The sequence below is a fragment of the Callorhinus ursinus genome, unplaced genomic scaffold (genome assembly GCF_003265705.2).
Source record: "Callorhinus ursinus isolate GAN/ISIS: 27379988/994484 unplaced genomic scaffold, GSC_fseal_2.0 scaffold1, whole genome shotgun sequence".
NCBI classification, from domain to species: Eukaryota; Metazoa; Chordata; class Mammalia; order Carnivora; family Otariidae; genus Callorhinus; species Callorhinus ursinus.
In genome coordinates this window covers 70,805,121-70,823,826 of record NW_027397063.1, presented here as the reverse complement: position 1 = coordinate 70,823,826, position 18,706 = coordinate 70,805,121, and the positions used below count along the sequence as shown (strand labels likewise).

At 44.8% G+C, this 18,706-nt stretch overlaps 1 protein-coding gene across 8 annotated transcripts in view; it reads right to left on the bottom strand.

Moving 5' to 3' along the window:
- Nucleotides 1–17,776, bottom strand: part of RFC4 (replication factor C subunit 4) — a 30,103-nt gene extending 12,327 nt beyond the window's left edge. Inside the window, exons 1-4 of one of the 8 annotated variants that reach the window (XM_073895977.1) lie at nt 17,712–17,776; nt 12,663–12,786; nt 1,514–1,568; nt 743–882 (exon numbers count right to left, since the gene is read on the bottom strand). In XM_073895977.1, the coding sequence (XP_073752078.1) occupies nt 743–882; nt 1,514–1,537 (164 nt within the window). In that variant the 5' untranslated portion in view covers nt 1,538–1,568; nt 12,663–12,786; nt 17,712–17,776. The other 7 variants (XM_073895966.1, XM_073895983.1, XM_073895969.1 and 4 more) reach the window with 7 other exon arrangements.
- Between the last annotated feature and the right edge of the window lie 930 nt (nt 17,777–18,706).

Here is an 18,706-nt window from a genome sequence, read left to right as displayed (position 1 = left end):
AACTGAGGAACATATGACCTTTCCAGAATGAGAAGCAGTACTCAGGTCCAACTATTGTCAAATGAGAACCTACATCTAGTTCTGCCTAATCTCTTGAGAAGCTGAAAAGCTAGATTTTTTCCCTTTGTATACTTTATTTTTTTAATTAAAAATCCAGATTTTTATGTGAAATTTCCCATTTTAAAAATCACTGTTAGTGCCAAACAAAACATATGAGGGTCTTATTTGACCTGTAAGTAATCCGCAAACTTCTGATAATAATTGAGCCTACACCAGGGGTTACAACTACTTGTCATAATATCACTTAGCTGATTGAAATTTAAGTGCCACTTCAAGTGTTGTTTTTGCCAAAAATGTATAAGCAAAAACTCAGTGATTTCCACCTATCCGTAATGAAAGGCTCGGTAACAGATTATTTGGATTTATGTAGAACTCCTGACCAAGAGCTTATGGCCACATTCTAGAAATTCTGTTTTCTCTTGCTGTATCTCAATCCCTAAAACCATAGACCTGAGTTATAGGAAAGACCTTAGTTCATCTATAAAACAATTAAACTAATCATTTGAAGGTACCTTCAGTTGCAAGGTTCTAGGACTTACATATTTGGGTGCTTTTCAAGGACATCTAAACAAAGCAAATCATCCCCCTCCTGAGTAACAACAACAACAACAACAACAAAGTGACTAAAATGGTTAGAGAAGTAATTTACTAACTACGTCAAGAAAAATATAAGCATTCTTACTATTTTTCCACCCATGGAACAGGTTTGGTTTTCTTGTTCTCTCCACTGCTTCCAGCTGTGGCAGCTACTCCTCGATCCTTCAGTGACGGTTTAGTACTGACAGATGTGCCTTTTAGAAAAGCCTGCATGGTTACTTCACCCTGACCAGAAGCAAAACAGAAAAGTTCTTTTGAAATCATTACAAGAAAGTGGGAAAGCACACCTAGCACACTTAACCTTGTGCAAAACACTCCAATAATTACTTACTAAATAAAGGACATCACCTCATGACCTAGCATCCCCTAAATGTATCATGCTGAGAGCTACAGGGACAATCAAAGAGGCCAAAGTGCTTAAGGAACTTAGAATCTATTTATAGTGAGAGTTACAGATCAAAGATAAATCTTATGACTGAAAAAATTTGAAGAGTTCCTCACTTTTTGACAAATATGATGTCATTAGTGGCCAAACTGTGCATGGGCATCTAGTCTCTTCCATTCCAGTCATGGACCTAGCTCTAGTTCAGACCCTGGAATGGACTTAGCAATGAGGAGTGCTGGGACCACAAATGAGAACTTTCATTTCTTTTCCTGGGCCTAGAGCTCCACTTGAGGGCCTGTTTTACTGGTAGAGACAATGGCTGCCTTCAGAGCCTGTTTTGTGGGGAGGGTTGGGCCGGGGACTGTGCTGTTAAAATGGAAACCACTCTTTTGCTAATAACATGCTCATCTGAAGAAATCAAAACGAAGCAGAAAAGTATGAGTTGTTTTAAAAAGTCATACAAAATCTTACCCAGAAGATAACTACTATTAACATTCAGGTAAACTTTCTTCTAGGCAGCAGAAAGCTGTTTTAAGGACAGAAAAGCATCATTAGCTTGCCTGAAAATCCCCAGCATCAGTGGCAATTCTACTTTTTTCACTGCTTTTCCCCAGTGCCTAAAGCAGTAACTGGTGCACGACAGATGCTCCATAATATTTGGTGACTGAATTACCATTTATAAGACTCAGCTTCCCCTGCTATAAAAGGAGTTAAGGCCTATTCAGTAAGGCAGTTAATAAAAGAATAAATAAAAGTTAAATAAAAGAATTGTGAAAGCCCACATGCTCTGTTGGTGGGAATGTAAACTGGTGCAGACAGTATGATGAACAGTTTCCTCAAAATGGAGTTTCCTCAAAATGTTAACATTGGAGCTACTGTATGATCCAGCAATTCCAGTATTGGGTATCTATCCAGAAAAAAAAAAAAACAACAAACCTAAAATCACTAATTCAAAAAGATATATGCACCCCTATGTTCAATGCAGCACTATTTACAACAGCCAAATTATGGAAACAATCTAAGTGTTCATCAATGGATGAACGGATAAAGATGTGATACACACATGTAATACTCAGCCATAAAAAAGAATAAAATCTTGCCTTTGTGGCAAAATGGATGGACCCTGCAAGTATTATACTAAAAGAGGAAGTCAGAAAGACAAACACTGCATGATTTCACTTACATGTGGAATCTAAAAAACAAAGCAAACAAAAACCCAGACTCGTAGATACACAGAACAGACTAGTGCTTGTCAGAAGGGAGAGGGCAAAGAGGAGGAAAGGGGTTAAGAAGTACAAACTTCCAGTTATAAAATAAATAAGTCATGGAATGTAATGTACAGCATAGGGTATATACTCAATAATTTCACAAACGTCTAATCACTGTTGTACACCTGAAACTAATACTGTATGTTAATTAGACCTCACTTTAATAAAAAAAACACACACAGAAAAAGCATACTTCTGTGTACAAGTACTTCTGTGCTTGGCATTTGGATACTCAGTAAATGAAGGGCTAATAACTGTAAACAGCCAAGCTTTTGAACGTTACTGGATTACTCCATCCCTGCCAGATGCAGTAATTACTAAACAGTACTACAGCCCAAAGCAGGGCTTTGAAAGATGCTGTACGGAGCTACCACTGCGCGAACCAGTACGGAAGGGGAAGACATAGCAGGGGCATTAAGGGCGCAGGAGCTGAGGAAAACGAAGGCTACCCTCACAATTTCTCGGGCTGGTCACCTGTTATCCCAAGCTCCCCGTACTCCCGGGCACTGCCTGGGCCTTTCACCCTCTCGTCTCCGGAGGGTGGACGCCGCCGGCTCGTCCCTGCGGCTTCCGGGATAGGGAAAGGGCGGGGTGGTCGCAAAGACCTAGCTCCGTTCCCAGGTGTGAGACTACCAGGCCTAGGAAGCCCCGAGCCGCCACACCCGGTGACACTTACACTCGCCGCCGTCGGCACGGTTGCCCCAGTTCCCGCCACCGAGCGGCGGGCGAAGGGCAGGGCGGGAATACGCGGGCACGACGCGCGTCACTTCCGGCCCGTCGCGCGCGCTCCTGGTCTACTGAGCCGCTAACTCGTACGCCGTTTTATTTGCACAGGTGAGACGGGCTTTAGGGACACCTCGACTGGAGCGAGAATGACTACGGAGGTGTAAATAGAGTTCCACCTGTTGTCGTGCATTCCTCCGACCGGAGGCCGCGGGACAAGGGAGATTGAGCGCGACAGACGCGGAGGAGCGGCTGGGGCGGCGGACCCGGCATGCTCAGCGAACGTGGGCGGGGAGGGGTCTGCGGCTGCTCCCATACGTGGGGGGCAGGGCGGCGTGCGCTCCTTCTGTACCCGCTGTCCCCGGAGGGCTTCAGGAAGCCGGCTCTCTTTTTAGGCACGAATGTGCAGACCCTGTACCGTACTGTGGACATCATTGGTGGCCCTGGGGCGTCTCACAGACTTTTCTGCCGCGACACAGTTCGGCTAAAAACCTGCTTCACCCCACAGAAAGGTGCGGAATGGAGAGGGTGGAGTCGGCCCCTCGCCGGAAGAGGGCGCCCGGATTATCCTGTCCACTTCCTCCTGCTTCGTCGTCGCCTGGGAAACTGTGCTTTAAAGCTAGAGACGTCTGAAGACGATGTCTTTGCCCTTTTGAACGCATATGGCTTATACCTCTACTACTAACTGGTCATTGGTGAGAGGGAGCATCTCGGCATGCGGATAATAGTCATTTTCTAATCCCAGAAATCTGGTGGTGCAGACCACTCAAGACAAATTAAAAGATTGATAATAATGTTTAACCCCACCATGATACATGCCCTGTGGGCTCCAGGCAAGTCTGAGGACTCCCTTTTTATCTTTACCCATTTCTTATTTTAGTTCTGAAATTTTCTTAAATGTAACTGAAATCTGACCCTTTTTAAATGCTACCTTTGCTGGGGCGTCTGCCTTCGCTCTGGTCATGATCCCGGGGTCCTGGGATGGAGCCCCCTGCATGGGGCTTCTTGCTCAGCGGGGGGCCTGCTTCTCCCTCTCCCTCTGCCTGTTGCCTCCCCTGCTTGTGCTCTCTCTCTCTCTCTGTCAAATAAATAAATAAAATCTTAAAAAATAACAATAAATGCTGCCTTTGCTGCACGCCTTTCCCCTAGCCTATAAGGGTGGTCTGGGTCTTCTCCAAATGAATGGCTATAAAATTTGGTATAATCTCAACATGATATTGTTAATTTTACATGTTTATTCATTTTTCTTTTAACAAAGCTTATGACACCAAGGTCAAGGTCCTCATTGGAAAAAAAAATGGGATGCTGGGACTTGAAATAGGGTCATTTGGGTTGATGCATTTGAAAATCTTAAATTTCCATACTTCTTTAAATGCTGTTGATAACAGAAGTAGCCCATTCTTCCCTGTTAAAGGCTGATGCTTTTCCCTTGTGGAGATATGTATAAGCTTGATGATGCAGAGGTTTCTGCCTTCTAACACAATACGTGTATCTCCTTACTCCTCAACGGTGTACCGCACTCTCCACTCCCGACCACCAGAGCTATAGTGAGGATGAAGAAACGCTGGGCTGGCTAGTGGTAGAAAAGGACTACATGCTGAAGGAGCTGCAGGACTGGTGAACACAAACTGACTGACAAGCAGGAGAACAAATATGGTACTCTGCTGGATGGAAAAGGGAGAAAAACCTGTGATGTGGGATATAATATCCTGGCTAAGAGTTCAGATGATAGTATTTGGTTGTCCCTTGGAAACTTGGAGAAAGCAGTGACCCACACTAAGTAGAAATGCCCTGCGGTGGCAAGCACTGGGGGAAGAAATCAGACACTTGACTAGGATATACTACATAAGGCCAAAAAGCTACTAGCCTCCTCTGTTCTTAGGATACAGTGTTCTTGTCCAAAGTGACAAGGGATGTGCTAATGGGGGCTCCAGTATTGTTTTTTTTTTTTTAAAGGATTTTATTTATTTATTTGAGAGAGAGAGAATGAGAGATAGAGAGCACGAGAGGGAAGAGGGTCAGAGGGAGAAGCAGACTCCTCGCCGAGCAGGGAGCCCAATGTGGGACTCGATCCCGAGACTCCAGGATCATGACCTGAGCCGAAGGCAGTCGCTTAACCAACTGAGCCACCCAGGCGCCCTCCAGTATTGTTAAGAAGCAGTGGAGGGCTGTCCTCCATAGGCCAAGGCCACTGGTAGGAGATGTTAGGATGGAGCAGGGTTTTTTGATGGGGACAATAGAATTCCAAAACAGAAGCCAGACGGCAATACTTAACTCTCAAAAGTAAGCCAGGTATAATTGTTATGAGTGGCAGTGTCAGAGGCAGTCAGAGAGGTCTGACAGAGAGCTAGGGAGGTGATTAATACAGCATAGCATCCTGAGAGACATGATAGATGAACAGCAAATGAGAGTATTGCTCAATCTACAGAACCAAAATAAATCCAAGATGGATGATCAGGAGGCTGACCACAGCCACGACAATAAAAAGTCTTGATCACTTTCTCAGTTTCCAGACCTGAATTGGTTTTCCAACCCAAATCCTATTGAGTGACAGAGAAGCTCATGAAAAAGAACCCTCCAAACACCATAGCAAAAAAAAATAAATAAATAAAAATTAAAAAAAAATTAGGTAATGTTTTCCTTAGTCCTTCTCCAAAGACTTTTAGTCATATAACTATATACTGAAGGAAGAGGAATACAAAACCTTTCAAGGACTGTTGGATACATGGTCTGAGTTGAGATATCTAGGGGCCCAAAGCATCTTCATAACTCCCCTCTTGGGAGTGGGGTGGATAAAGGATAGGAGAAATGGAGTTCTGACTCAGGTCTGGCTCATGGTAGGTTCACCTACTCCACACGCTCATCTGCTGGTAATTTCCCTAGCTCCCAAAGGAATAATGGAATGGGCACCCTTAGGTATTGGTAGAACCCACATTGGTTCCTTGGCCTGTGGGATAAGGGCTATCATAGTGGAGAATGCCAAGTAGAATCCACCTGAAACCATTCTACCCTTCCCAGCCAAGATAGTAAATCAAAAACAATACCATATGAAGGGATATGGCAGATATTAGTGCTACCCTGAAACACCTGAAGTAGGCAGGAATGCTGGTCCTCATCATAGGCCCATTCCATTAACACAGTATGTCCCCTACAAACACTAAGTGTATCCTGGAGGATAACAGTGGGTTATCATAAACTCAACCAAGTAGTAGCCTCCCAACTGCAGCTATGAGCCAGATATGGTATCTTTGCTAGATCACATTAAAATGGCTTTGGACACAGAGTATGTGGCCATCAATCTCATAAGTGTATTCTTTTCAATCCTCATTAGGAAGGATGATCAGCGTTGTTCACATTCACATGGGACAGGACAAGTATACATTCACAATGTTGCCTTTGAGCTATGTTAAATCTGCCCTTTCCTAGAATATAGTCTTAAGGATCTGGACCATCTGGACATTCTGCAAAAAAACACATTCATGTATTATATTAATGATCAGGTAAGCAAGAAGTGGCAAATATACTGGAGGACCAGGTAAGACATGCAAGCCAGAGGACAGAAAAGAGGCTAAATGATGATTCAGGGGACCATCACACCAGGGAAGTTCTTAGGGATCCAGTGGTTTGGTGCAAGCTGGGACATATTCTCCCATTCCCACCAAATTAGGACAAATTATTATCTCCCACAACTACGAAGAAAGCACAATGCCTTGCAGTCCTTTTGGTTTCTGGAGGCAGCATATTCCATATTTAGAAGTACTGCTCTCACTTAGTGACAAGGAAAATTGCCAGCAGATCCAGGCTGACGTGCAAGCATCACTGCTGCTTGGGCAGTACAGTCAGTGGGCTGTACAACCAGGTAGACTCTCTGGTATTAGAGTTATCTGTGATGAGAAAAGATGTCATGTGGAGAAGAGTAAAAGCACAACATAAAGCCCTGGGGTCTTGATGCAGATCTATGCCATCTGCAGCAGAGAATCATTTGGAGAAGAGATCCCCATGTGCTACTGAGCCCTGGTGAATAGATTAAGCATCTAACCAGGGGACATTAAGTGACCAGATGTCCAGATTTACCCACCAGGAGCTGGGTTCTGTCAAATTCACCAAGGTTGGGAGGAACTAGTAGCATTCCATCACAAAATGGAAGTGGTAACCCTGGGAACAGCAATGCACGGGGACCTGCACGAGCAAGTGGCCCAGGTTCCCATGTCGCCTACCATTCTGTACCAGTTCCTCTCTCAGCTGACATTTCTGGCTGTGTATTAGTTTTCTACTGCTGCATAACAATATTACTACAAATTTAGCAGCTGAAAACAACACATACTTATTATTTCACAGTTTTTGTGGGTCAGCGCTTGGGGCATAACTTAGATGGGTCCTTTTCCTTGGGTTTTCACAAAGCTGTAATCAAGGCATTGATACTATCTGAGCATTGTAATCAAGGCTGTGATATTATCTGAGCATCAACTGGGGAGAGATTCACTTCCAGCCTCATGTGGTTATTATCAGAAGCCACTTCCTTGCAGACTGCCACGCTGAGGGGTTTAGCTTCTTGTTGGCTCTTAGCCAGAGACCCCCTTGAGCTCCTTGTCACACGTCCCTTTCCACGTGGTAGCTTGTAACATGGCCCCTTGCTTCTTCACAGCAAACAGGCACAGGGAGTGTCCTTGCAAGATGGGTGTTACAATCTTATATAGTGTATCAAGTACACCTACTCATCTGCACCCCATCATCTTTGCCATACTCCACTGATAGAAGCAAGTCAAAGGACTTGCCTACACTGAAGGGAAGGGGATTACCCAAGACAGTGAACACCTGGAGGTAGGGATCATGGGGCCATCCTGGAGTCAGCCCTCCACAGATGACATGGAGGGCCCCTATAACTAGCTGACAGGAGGAAAAGGGCTGTTTGGTTCATGGACAGGTCAGTTGGTATGTAGATGCGAGACAAAAATGGACAGTTACTGTAGTGTAACCTCAATTAGGGGACCCTCAGGGATTGCAGTGAACAGCATCCTCCTAAGGATGGAATCAGGCAGTATATCAAGTCATCGACTTTGTGAAGAAAGAGAAAGGGCCCAAGGCAAGGATGCACAGAGGATTGTGGGCAATGGTGAATAGCTTGGCCAGTTGGTCAGGGACATGAAAAGAAAACACTGGAAGACTGGGGATGAAGGTATGTGGGAAAGAGGCATGTGACTAGTGGACCAAGATAGTGGGCATGGAATGTGAACATCTTTGTAACCTACGTTAATGCCCAGCAGAAAGCATCTCCCATAGAACAGGCATTAATCAACTAATCAAACAGCATGACTCTTCCAGTTATGCTCAGCCAGTCTCTGCCCTTGGCCACCCTCGTATTGGCACAATAAGGTCATGAACGGAGTAGCTATGGAAGCTATGTGTGAGTCTAGCAGCATGGGCTGTTCTAGCTCCTGCACTGCTGGAGGTTAAACCTACCACAGACAGAAACCAGCGGTGGGCGCTCCTCTGCCTTCCAGGCTCCATCTCTCAAGGAGACCTCCCAACCTTTCCTCACAAGGAAAGAAAACATCACTTGCTGCCACCGGAAACAAAATTTTACTCCCTGCATTGTCCTAAAAATCCTTACTTTTTAATGTTTCTCAAAGGGTGACTCAGGGCTATAGCTTCAGAATCACTTGAGGGGCTTGTCACAGATTTCCACCCGACCTATTGAGTCAGAATCTCTAGGTTTGGTGCCTGGGAATCTGCACTTGTAGAATATGGAGGTTTCGGTCCCTGGCCTTTGGGTACACTTTAATAGTCTAACTAAATTTCTGCCAGGAAATAATCCAGTTGCTATGAGATGGGGAAAGAAAATGTAAACTTAGGAGTGTCCAAAGTGAAATATATAAAGCACTGATAAAACTCAACACCCCCAAAACAAATAATCCAATAAAAAGTGGGCAGAAGACATGAACAGACATTTCTCTAAAGAAGACATACAGATGGCCAACAGACACATGAAAAGATGTTTAACTTCGCTCATTAGGGAAATGCAAATCAACACTACAAAGTATCACCTTACCCCTGTCAGAATGACTAAAATCAAAAACACAAGAAACAAGAAGTGTTGGGGCGCCTGGGTGGCTCAGTTGGTTGAGCAACTGCCTTCGGCTCAGGTCATGATCCTGGAGTCCCGGGATCGAGTCCCACATCGGGCTCCCTGCTAGGCAGGGAGTCTGCTTCTCCCTCTGACCCTCTTCCCTCTCGTGCTCTCTCTCTCATTCTCTCTCTCAAAAAAAATAAATAAAATCTTAAAAAAAAAAAAAGAAACAACAAGTGTTGGCAAGGATGTGGAGAGAAAGGAACCCTCGTGTGTCGTTGGTGGGAATGCAAACTGGAAAACGGGATGGATGTTCCTCAAAAAGTCAAAAATAGAACTACCCTATAATCCAGTAATTGTACTACTGGGTATTTATCCGATAAATTCAAAAACACTAATTCAAAGGGTACACGCATCCCTATGTTTATTGCAACATTATTTATGATAGCCAAACCTGGAAGCAGCCCAAGTATCCATCATAGGTGAATGGATAAAGAAGATGTGATATATATGTATACAATGGAATATTACTCAGCTGTAAAAAAGAATGAAATCTTGCCATTTGCAACAACATGGATAGAGCTAGAGAGTATAATGCCAAGGGAAGTAAGTTAGAAGAAGACAAATACCATACGATTTCACTCATATGTGGAATTTAAGAAACAAAACAAACAAGCAAAGACAAAAAAGAGACAAACCAAGAAACAGACTCTTAACTATAGAGTGCAAACCTCTGGTTACCAGAGGGGAGATGGGTGGGGGGATGGGTGAAATAGATGCTGGGATTAAAGACTACACTTATGATGAAAACAGTAAGATAAAATAATGGAAAAATAAAAATAAACTTAAAAAAAAAACAAAGTGAAAAATCACTTTACCATACCAGTAGGACAAACCTGTTACTCAGTTACCAATCCAGAAATACATTTATAGCGTCTCTGTGAGCCTAGCACTATGCTCTAAGTTGTGATGGGAATTAAAAGCATAAAGTTTAGGGACACCTGGGTCAGTTAGTTAAGCATCTGACTCTTGATTTTGGCTCAGATCATGATCTCAGGGTTGTGAGATTGAGCCCCGTATTGGGCCCCACACTGGGCATGGAACCTGCTTAAGGTTCTCTTTCTCCCTCTCCCTTACCCGTTCTCCTCCCTCTCTCTCTCTCTCTCTCTCTCCCTCCCTCTCTTAAAAAAAAAAAGGCAAAACAAAGTTTAGATAAGAAGGAAAAAGTCTACGCACATAAAACCTCAGAACTGAAAGGCCCAGAGGCGTTGTCTAGCCCCTTCCTTTTACCGACTGGCAAATGGGGTCAATATCATACAACTTTGCAGCAGCAGAATCAGGTTTTCTGGGTCTGGCTCACCAAGGAGGGTCTGAGGAGCTGTCACTGAGAGCAATGCCAACAGCGAGGGCTCTAGGAATTCATAGGGGCCTCGATGCACAGTGTGAGTAGTAGCAGGACCTTGGGCTGGTCCCTGAGAGGAGATGAGACTTCCAGGACAGAATGTAGACTCAGAAGCATCAGGCAACGGGGAAGGGAGCTTTCAGGATCAGGAATATCAGGACCTTATGTCTGTCTAGCATTTTACAAAGTTCTGATACATACCAGATTCTCATTCCAGTTCATTCCTATACCACCTTTAACCCTTGGGATTGCTGAGCATAACTGTGTACACTCTGGGCAAGGCATACAGGGACCTGATGACAAGAAGGACACTGGCAGCCTCTGAGGGATGTGGAGACAGGGCCTCTGGAGACAGCCAGGTGGAAGGGGCCTTGTGCCAAAGGGAGTCACAGATGTAGATTGGGTTTGGGCAGGGAAGAGTAGAGTGTAGTCTGATGGGAGGAACACAGTAATATGATAAATCAAGGAGGGAGGCAGGTGCTGTGGTTTGGGACAACTTCATTTGCAGCCTGACCACTTATATGACTTGGGAGGTTTCAGGAGACTAGGGGAAAGCTCAGGCCCAGGGAGAAGGGCTCTGGTGGCAGGCAGCTTTGTAGGGGCTGCGTGGTGTGCAGGATACAAGGCAAAGACCCAATTTTGGCAAACATCAGAGCATGAGGCCAGGAAGTGAAGGCTTCAGGCCCCTTGTAGCAACTGTAACAACTCGTGCCAGCTGCATGGATAATTAAGAGTAGACCAATTAACCTTTGAAAAAATCATTGAACTGCTTCTAAATGAGCATTTTCAGTGATGGTTTGGAACCTTGTTTGAGAGGTTCATGGATGGAGTGGAAGGCAATGAGAATGAGGAGGGAGGCAGCCTCAAATATCAGGCTGAGGAGTTTGGCTTTTATGCTGGTGTAGGCAGTGGGGAGCCACTGGAGGTTGAGACCTGGTTTTATTCTCAAAGCTGAACAAATAATGTTCTGGAGATGTGTGTTTCCCCACCAACTTATAGAGTTTGGGCTCATTTCTACTCTCTCGGTGCACCCGTGGAAGAATGGGGAATGTTGGGCTCACTGACATTGCTAACGTCCATATTTAAAGAGCTAGCTGTCACAACTGGGATGGATCCAGAATCAAGGCACACAGGGAACATAGCATGGTAGGTGGTTAAGTGGGAGAGGATGCCAGGGCCAAATAAGCCAGGACTACAGAAACATTTTCTGAATATATGAGAAAAGAAAAAGATCAAAACATACATTTATATACACTTAAGTAGATACAGTGTTTTATGTGTGTGGTGGCTTTACCCCTTTAATACTTGCTTACTTAAATGTGTGTGTTAAAATAAATAAAAATTGGCTTCATTTTGAGTGATTTTTTTTCTTTCAGCCTGAAATAAGCTTTTTCATGAAGCATGCAAAAATTGCATGCACAGGTAAACATTATTTTTTCTTTAAAAGAAATATCAAATATTTTGAGACTTCATGTTGATTATTGATTTTCTTAGTTTTTTTTTATTTTTATAAAAAAGATACCAATTCTCTCTTGATGTTTATTAGTAACTGATTCCTCTTTGTCTTAGATTGGTTCAAGAAGGGAAAACACACTTCAGAGCTCTACTAGTCTTGAGTGTACAAGTTTAAACTCTAGTTCACAGAGAAAAACTTTGCAAAAGGTCCTGAGTCAGCCTAACAACCTAGACTAATCCTAAGACTCTCCTTTTTTTTTGACATCTAGGTTGCTAGTGGGGCAGATGAGGCAGGAATTAGCCCTGTGGTTTAATACCCACCAGACAACAGCATCACATAGGTGGCCAGAGCACCGTGGTTAAGCACAAGTGCTGGAGGTCCTAGGGTTCCAGGTTCAAACTCAGCTCTGTCTCTCTGGAGAAGTTACCTACCCTCAATGTGACTTAAGTTCCTAATCTTGTTTTTTACAAAATGGAGGTGACCCCCTTATAGTCTCTCTGTGAAGACTGAGATGGAGCTCAGGTACTTGCATTTATGTTAGCACAATGGTACTGTCCATTGTTCCTCTAAAGGGATGGGAGAAAGCTCCTGGCTCAGGCCCTCAGGCAAGGAATAAGAAACTTCTTTAAGGCAGCTCCAGTTCCTCAGTCAAAATAACTCTGTTTATATGCTAGAGATTGTCCTAAAGTTTTCACAAAGTTTACCTTTGTCTTGAGATGAGAATGAAATCTGGAAGGAACCAAAACACAAATAGTTTGACCATTTAAAATTTGTGCAGGAAGAGATGCCAAGGAATTAGGAGGATCCAGGGTGGTTCCGATCTGCCATCTAGTGGACAAGAAGGGAAAGGAGAAATTTAGAGCGAAATAATTGATCTTAAGATTTTGTCAATGTCTGGAGTTTACCAAAAAAGTATAAACTTTAGTTTATACTTTAGTATAAACTCCGTACTGAATTTGCTTATTAATAGATTCATTTAACTTTTGTAAAGTAAAATAACCCAGTATTCTAAACATTAAGCACTAACACTAAATTCCCTATAAAGTTTATCTTTACAAATTGTGAGTTTTGAAGATCGTTGGAAGAGAGATGCTCTTGAGTTCATATCATCATGTCTTTTTCTGGTCCACCTTTCCCATTTATATTATCCATTTCTCTACAGTACTCTTTGCATTTATTTTGGCACATAGGCTAGAAGTGGCTAGAGCCTGTTAGTGTTATGTCTTCCCCAAAACACTGACTGTAATCACTGGGGAAATAAAATGATTCCATTACTTTTTCAAAAATGTATACCAACTTAAAGTGCTGCTATAGCCAAGATGAACATTTGTTAAGGTCTACATGCTTGAATTATTTTTTTTGCTGATTTATGCATGCACAGATTTCCTGTTTTTATTTCTAAGGTCATTTCCTTATGTGTCTACGAGGATTTCCATTTTGTCTAGGATGAAGACACTGGCAGCCAAATTTCCCCAAAAAGTTAGTGACGGAATCATACCTGAAGTGGCCAGTGCTGTTTGGAGACTATTTTTTACTCTTATTACTACTAACAATAATATTAGCAGGTGCTATTTATTGAGCTTCTGTGATGTACCAGCATGTATATGTTCTTGATGTAAATACTACTAATCCTCTCACTAACTCTCTAAAATAAATATTGTTATCTTCACTTTAAAAGAAAAATTGATGCTTGTGACCCACTGGGCAAATCCTGACTGTGCCTAATAATCACTGACTGTTTGACCCCTTTGAGGACTAAGGCCTATTCTCTAAGGATGTGCCTGATTTAAGAACTCCTCTGCTGGGAGCTGTGGGGCTTCCCGGGTGAAAAAGATTTTGTCCTTGCCACCACATAGCCTGGGGTCTTATGGAAAAGATAGCCCTAAGGGCACAGAGTGGGATGGTAGTGTATGTTAGAGCAGATGCCCTGGAAGGGACATCATGGCAGGCACCTGTGAGACCTCCCACAAAACACCTTTCTGCACTCTGTCCTTGTCTTCTTTTTCAGTTCTACCTTTCCTGTATCCCTACCATTTTCCTTCTGCTTCTCTCTTTTCTTTCTCCCTCTGCCCTGCCCTAGAACGGTTGGTGCTTTTTAAACTGTGGGTTTTAATCCATTAGTATGTCAAAAAGTCAGTTCAGGGGGTGTAGACCAGCGTTAAAAAAAAAAATGAAATTACACAGTCGAACTATTGAAGGGCATCACTCATACTGAGGGTAATGTGTTTTTTAATTTAAATTTAATTTAAAAAATTTTTAATTCCAGTGTAGTTAACATGTGATGCTTTATTAGTCTCAGGTGTACACTACAGTAATTCAACAGTGCCAGACATTATTCAGTGCTTATCAAGACAAGCTCACTCCTATCTCTGAGGGTAATGTTTTGTGTAAAACTTGTTTTAATATGTGTATCTGTGTTTGCATAGACACTGGGTCAAGATGTAAACTTTCTATCTTATTTTAAGACATTAGGACAACACTGCCCTAAAGTGGGGTCCCCCTCCCTTACCTGTGGAATTTGCCGGCAAGAAGGCCACAGGCACTGACAATCCCCAGCAGGGAGGTGGCACCCGGGTCCTGAAGCGCTGGGAAGATCATCTCTTCCCTAGGCTCAGGCAGATCCTCCCTGAAGGCAGGGAAAGGCCCAGATGACCTCGAAATAATGCAGTCAACCTGTGGCCAGGTGTGTGAGGTCCTGTGTGGCAGCCCTGTGCCGGGCTGAGGGTCTCCTCCCCCTCCGGCTGGGCCCAGAGGAGAGGGGCAAGCCGCCACCAGTGCCTGGTCATCATTTTATCCCAGGTGCCACTTCCCTGCAGAGCGGCGGCAACTGGCTGTCAGGTCTCTAAGTTCCTGCACTGCCCCCCAGCCCTGCCGCCCCGGGGCCCTGAGTGCTCCAGGGCTGCCAGAGGCCTCAGGGCCAGGCCCCACCCCTGGCCTCCCAGCAGGTGGCTCTAGGACCCCCGCCCCCCCCCCCCCCCCCCCCCCCCCCCCCGCTGTCTCTGGGCCACTGAGGCCATGGCCCCTGGACACGAAGCCTTCCGTTCACGGGTGGCGATGAGGACATGTGAGTGTGAAAGAGGAAAGAACAATGAGCGAATTGGTTAGCCATTGCTCCCCTGATTCGTCTTGGAATTTCAGACGACAAACAAAACGAAGCCAGTGTGCACCGGCTTGCTCGCCCCGGCGGGGGAGACGGCTAATCTGCGGGCAGAAGCAGTGCGGGCGAGGGAAGGATGCCGGAGGACCCTCTTCCCCAGAGAACTGACACTGGTTCCAGACCACAGCGGCTCCCGGCTCGGCCGAGCCGCCCCAGGCCGCCTTCGTTCCGGGCACAGGCTGCGGCGGGCGCCGGGGGCCGGGCCCACCCTTAAATAGAACGCGGCCAAGGGGCCTCGGACCTTCCGAATCTGCCGCGCTGGCGCGGGGGGAAGGGCCAGGACCACCTTCCAGAGGCCTGAGGAAGGGTCCACCGCCTACCAGCGGAGCCCACCCTCCCGGTGCCGGCGGCGGCGAACCTGGGAGCTGCTCCCCACGCGCCTGCGCGAGCTCCGGGCACTGGGAGCAGGCGTTCGCCAACTCCCGGGCTGCTCCACACGCGCCTGCGACTGCGCCTGCGCCAGCGCCGGGCCTTGCAGACGCCCGGGACGCTCGGAGCTGTTCACGCGCTTGCGCGAGCGCTAGGACTGCGTACTGAGGCGGTGGAGGCCACGTCCCGGAGGGCTCTGCCGAGCCCGGCAGGAGCCGGAGCTTGCCTGGGGCAGCGGAGTGTTGCGCGGGCTGTCTGCTCGAACCCGCCGCAGTGTCCTTAGCGCCGAGGCTGCTCAGTTTCAGGGAGGATTGGGTCCATGTTGACCTATGAGAAATTTACGTTTAGATTTTTTAGTTTTAGAATTAATTTTAAAGTAACTTTTTAGTTTTATTAGTTAATAATATTCATTTATGTTGAGCTAGTTTTCCGGTTATTTAACTTTGTAGTTTTTATTTTCAGAGTTCGTTTTCAGTTACTTATCCTCAGTTATTTTTGAGTTCGCATTTAGAATTATTAACACTTAGCTTTAGACTCAGTGTTTGGGTTATTTTTTTATAGTTACTCTTTTCAATTTTTGTAATTTTGAGTTATTTTGACTTATTTTCAGTGTAACTTTTTTTTAGCTCGTCGTTTTTAGCTATATATTTTTACATTTAGTTTCTGAATTAATTTTTATTTTTTGAATTTTCAGACTAATTTTTTAGTTTTTTATTTTCTGAAAATTTTGTCATAGGTTTTCACCTATTTAGTTTTGAGTTATGTTCCGAGCTATCTATTGTCAATTGTTTTCTTCCTTTTAATTAATTTTTTCCTGTTCCTTATTTTTACTTATTTAGTTTTAAAGTTTATTTATTTTGAAAATGGCTTAGTTTTAGAATCACTGTCAGGGTCCAATCACTGATGGAAACACCATACTGATTATAATGGAAAGAATTCAATATAAAGAATCGTTGCTCAGCTGTTACAGAACTTAAGTTTAGGCAAAACAAACAAAAATATATTGGAGTATCATGGAGATTTTGTTTGTTTTATTATGTTATGTTAGTCACCATACAGTACACGGAGATGTTAACTGCAAGACGCAGCTACCAGCCCAAGGGCTGAGGGAGCAAAGGGAGGAGGTTGGAGGTGGCCCCGCAGAGCTGGGCTTAGCCCTCTGAGGAGGAAGTGCTGCTTCATTGGACAGGTGTCCCAGGAGCTGGAAGTTGGTCTGGGAGCTGCCAGCTTGGTGCTGGTATCTTTGAAACAGGGGGGTGGGGGTGATGAGGCTGGGTATGGAAGTGTTGGGAAAATGGCCAACTGCAGGTACTGGAATCAGCTGTTGCTCTCAGGGTGCAGACCAGTTGCTGGGGTGCTCAGGCACACAGAGGTCCCCCGCTTCCCTCTTACTGCCTCTGGTCAGTCCACTGCCCTCTTACTGCCTCTGGTCAGTCTGCTGTCAGGGTGCAGACCAGTTGCTAGGAGGATGCTGACAGGAACTCAGGCACACAGAGGTCCCCCTCTCCCCTCTTACAGCCTCTGGTCAGTCTGCTCTATTGGCCAAGCCTGACAGAGAGTAGCTGGCAAAGGAGGTGAGTGGCCCCGGGCCCCAAAGCAGAAATTAGAAGGGTGGGCTGAAAGCTGAGAAATCATGGCTAATAACCAGCACACTGACCTCTGGAATTACTTAATTTTAGTTCTGGATTTAGTTTTGGAATTGTTAGGGTTGATTTGATTTTAACTTTTTACCCAATACAGAATCTGGCTGAATCTTCAGGCCTCTGATATGTTTCTGGAATGGAATGGGTCAACAAACATCGGAGGAGTGTCTCCCGTAAAACTCAAGAAAATCACTTCAGAATCAAGAAAACAAAAATAAGTGTCTCACTTTGTTCATAAAGAAGCCCTTTGACTACGTGGCCAAAACTGGGCAGAAACTAAGGACCAGTCAGGGAGGGGTTCTTTGGCACAATTGTCCAGCAGAGTATTCTTTGAAATTTTTTAGAAAGTTATACTTTCTCCCACCCCCTTTCCTAATGACAAAATAGCTTTATTCTTAGGTACCTAAATACTTAAGTATTTCAAAAATTTTCAGAAAGTTAGTGTCTGAGGTTGCCTGGTGGAGGACAAGATCAACTCCCCCCACCCCACCAACCCCTTGCAAAAAAAAAAATTGGTTCTGATATCCAGACTGATGATGATGCCACACATGAATCAAGAGGTTATGAAAAGGTCTGTTACTCACATGATGAGGCTTTATGGGAAGAGCAGGGGCAAGTATCCAAGCTAGTCTGAGATGACTTGAGTGAAGGAAGAAGTGAGTGGCTTTGGTTTTTATTGTGGTTGGGGTGGGGTCAGAGAAAGGTTTCCACGTACAGGCTGGGATTTGTGTGGTTTGAACTTCCCGTCCAGTACCAAGGGAAGGGAAGGAGTGTACACACTTTCTTATGAGCTTGCCCAGATGTGAAGCAAAAGGGAAAGAGAGAGTTTGAAAGTTGTCAGTGGTCAAATGTCAAAAATGGAGCCAGACTCCCTATTACAGTTAAGCTGTGTTGTGGGGCTACATTCTTCTTGCCCATTCCCTGTCCAAATGACAAAATATCTTTCTTGGGAGATGGAGTATGTTCCATATTGGTAGACTACAATGATTTGTATTTGCACAACAAAATAAAAATCTTCCCAAATTCATAGGGAGTCTTATTTCCTTCTACCACATTATTTTCTAACCTACATTTTTCCATTTGGACTATAAGAACATTTCTTTATTTATGTATGTATTTGTTCATTTCAATAAACACCTATTTCCTGAGCACCCCTGTCCTCAGGAAGATGCTGGCATCAGGAAAGACCAGGAAGGCATGATGACGAGTGAGAAGCTCCCAGTACAGTTGGGGGAGACAGATGAGGAAACAGATCATCACAACACAGTGTGACAAATACTGTGGGGGCACGGAACCTGCCACTGACTTCCTGATGTCATCAGGGATGGCATGACATCAGGGCTGGGTCTCCTGGAGCAGGCGTTTTCTCCAGGTGGAGAAGGAGAAGGACATCCTGGTCGTGCACAGGCGTGGAGGAGCTATGTATGGCAGGGAGGATGCGTTGACAGAGGGCACTGAGCCACAGGGTTCCAAAAGGCACTAGCGTTAGGGCTGGCCAAGCGCTGGTCCTGGTGCTTGACAGATAGGACCTCATTTGGTCCTCACAGCCAGTCTGCAAGAGAGTAGGAAGCAACCTCAA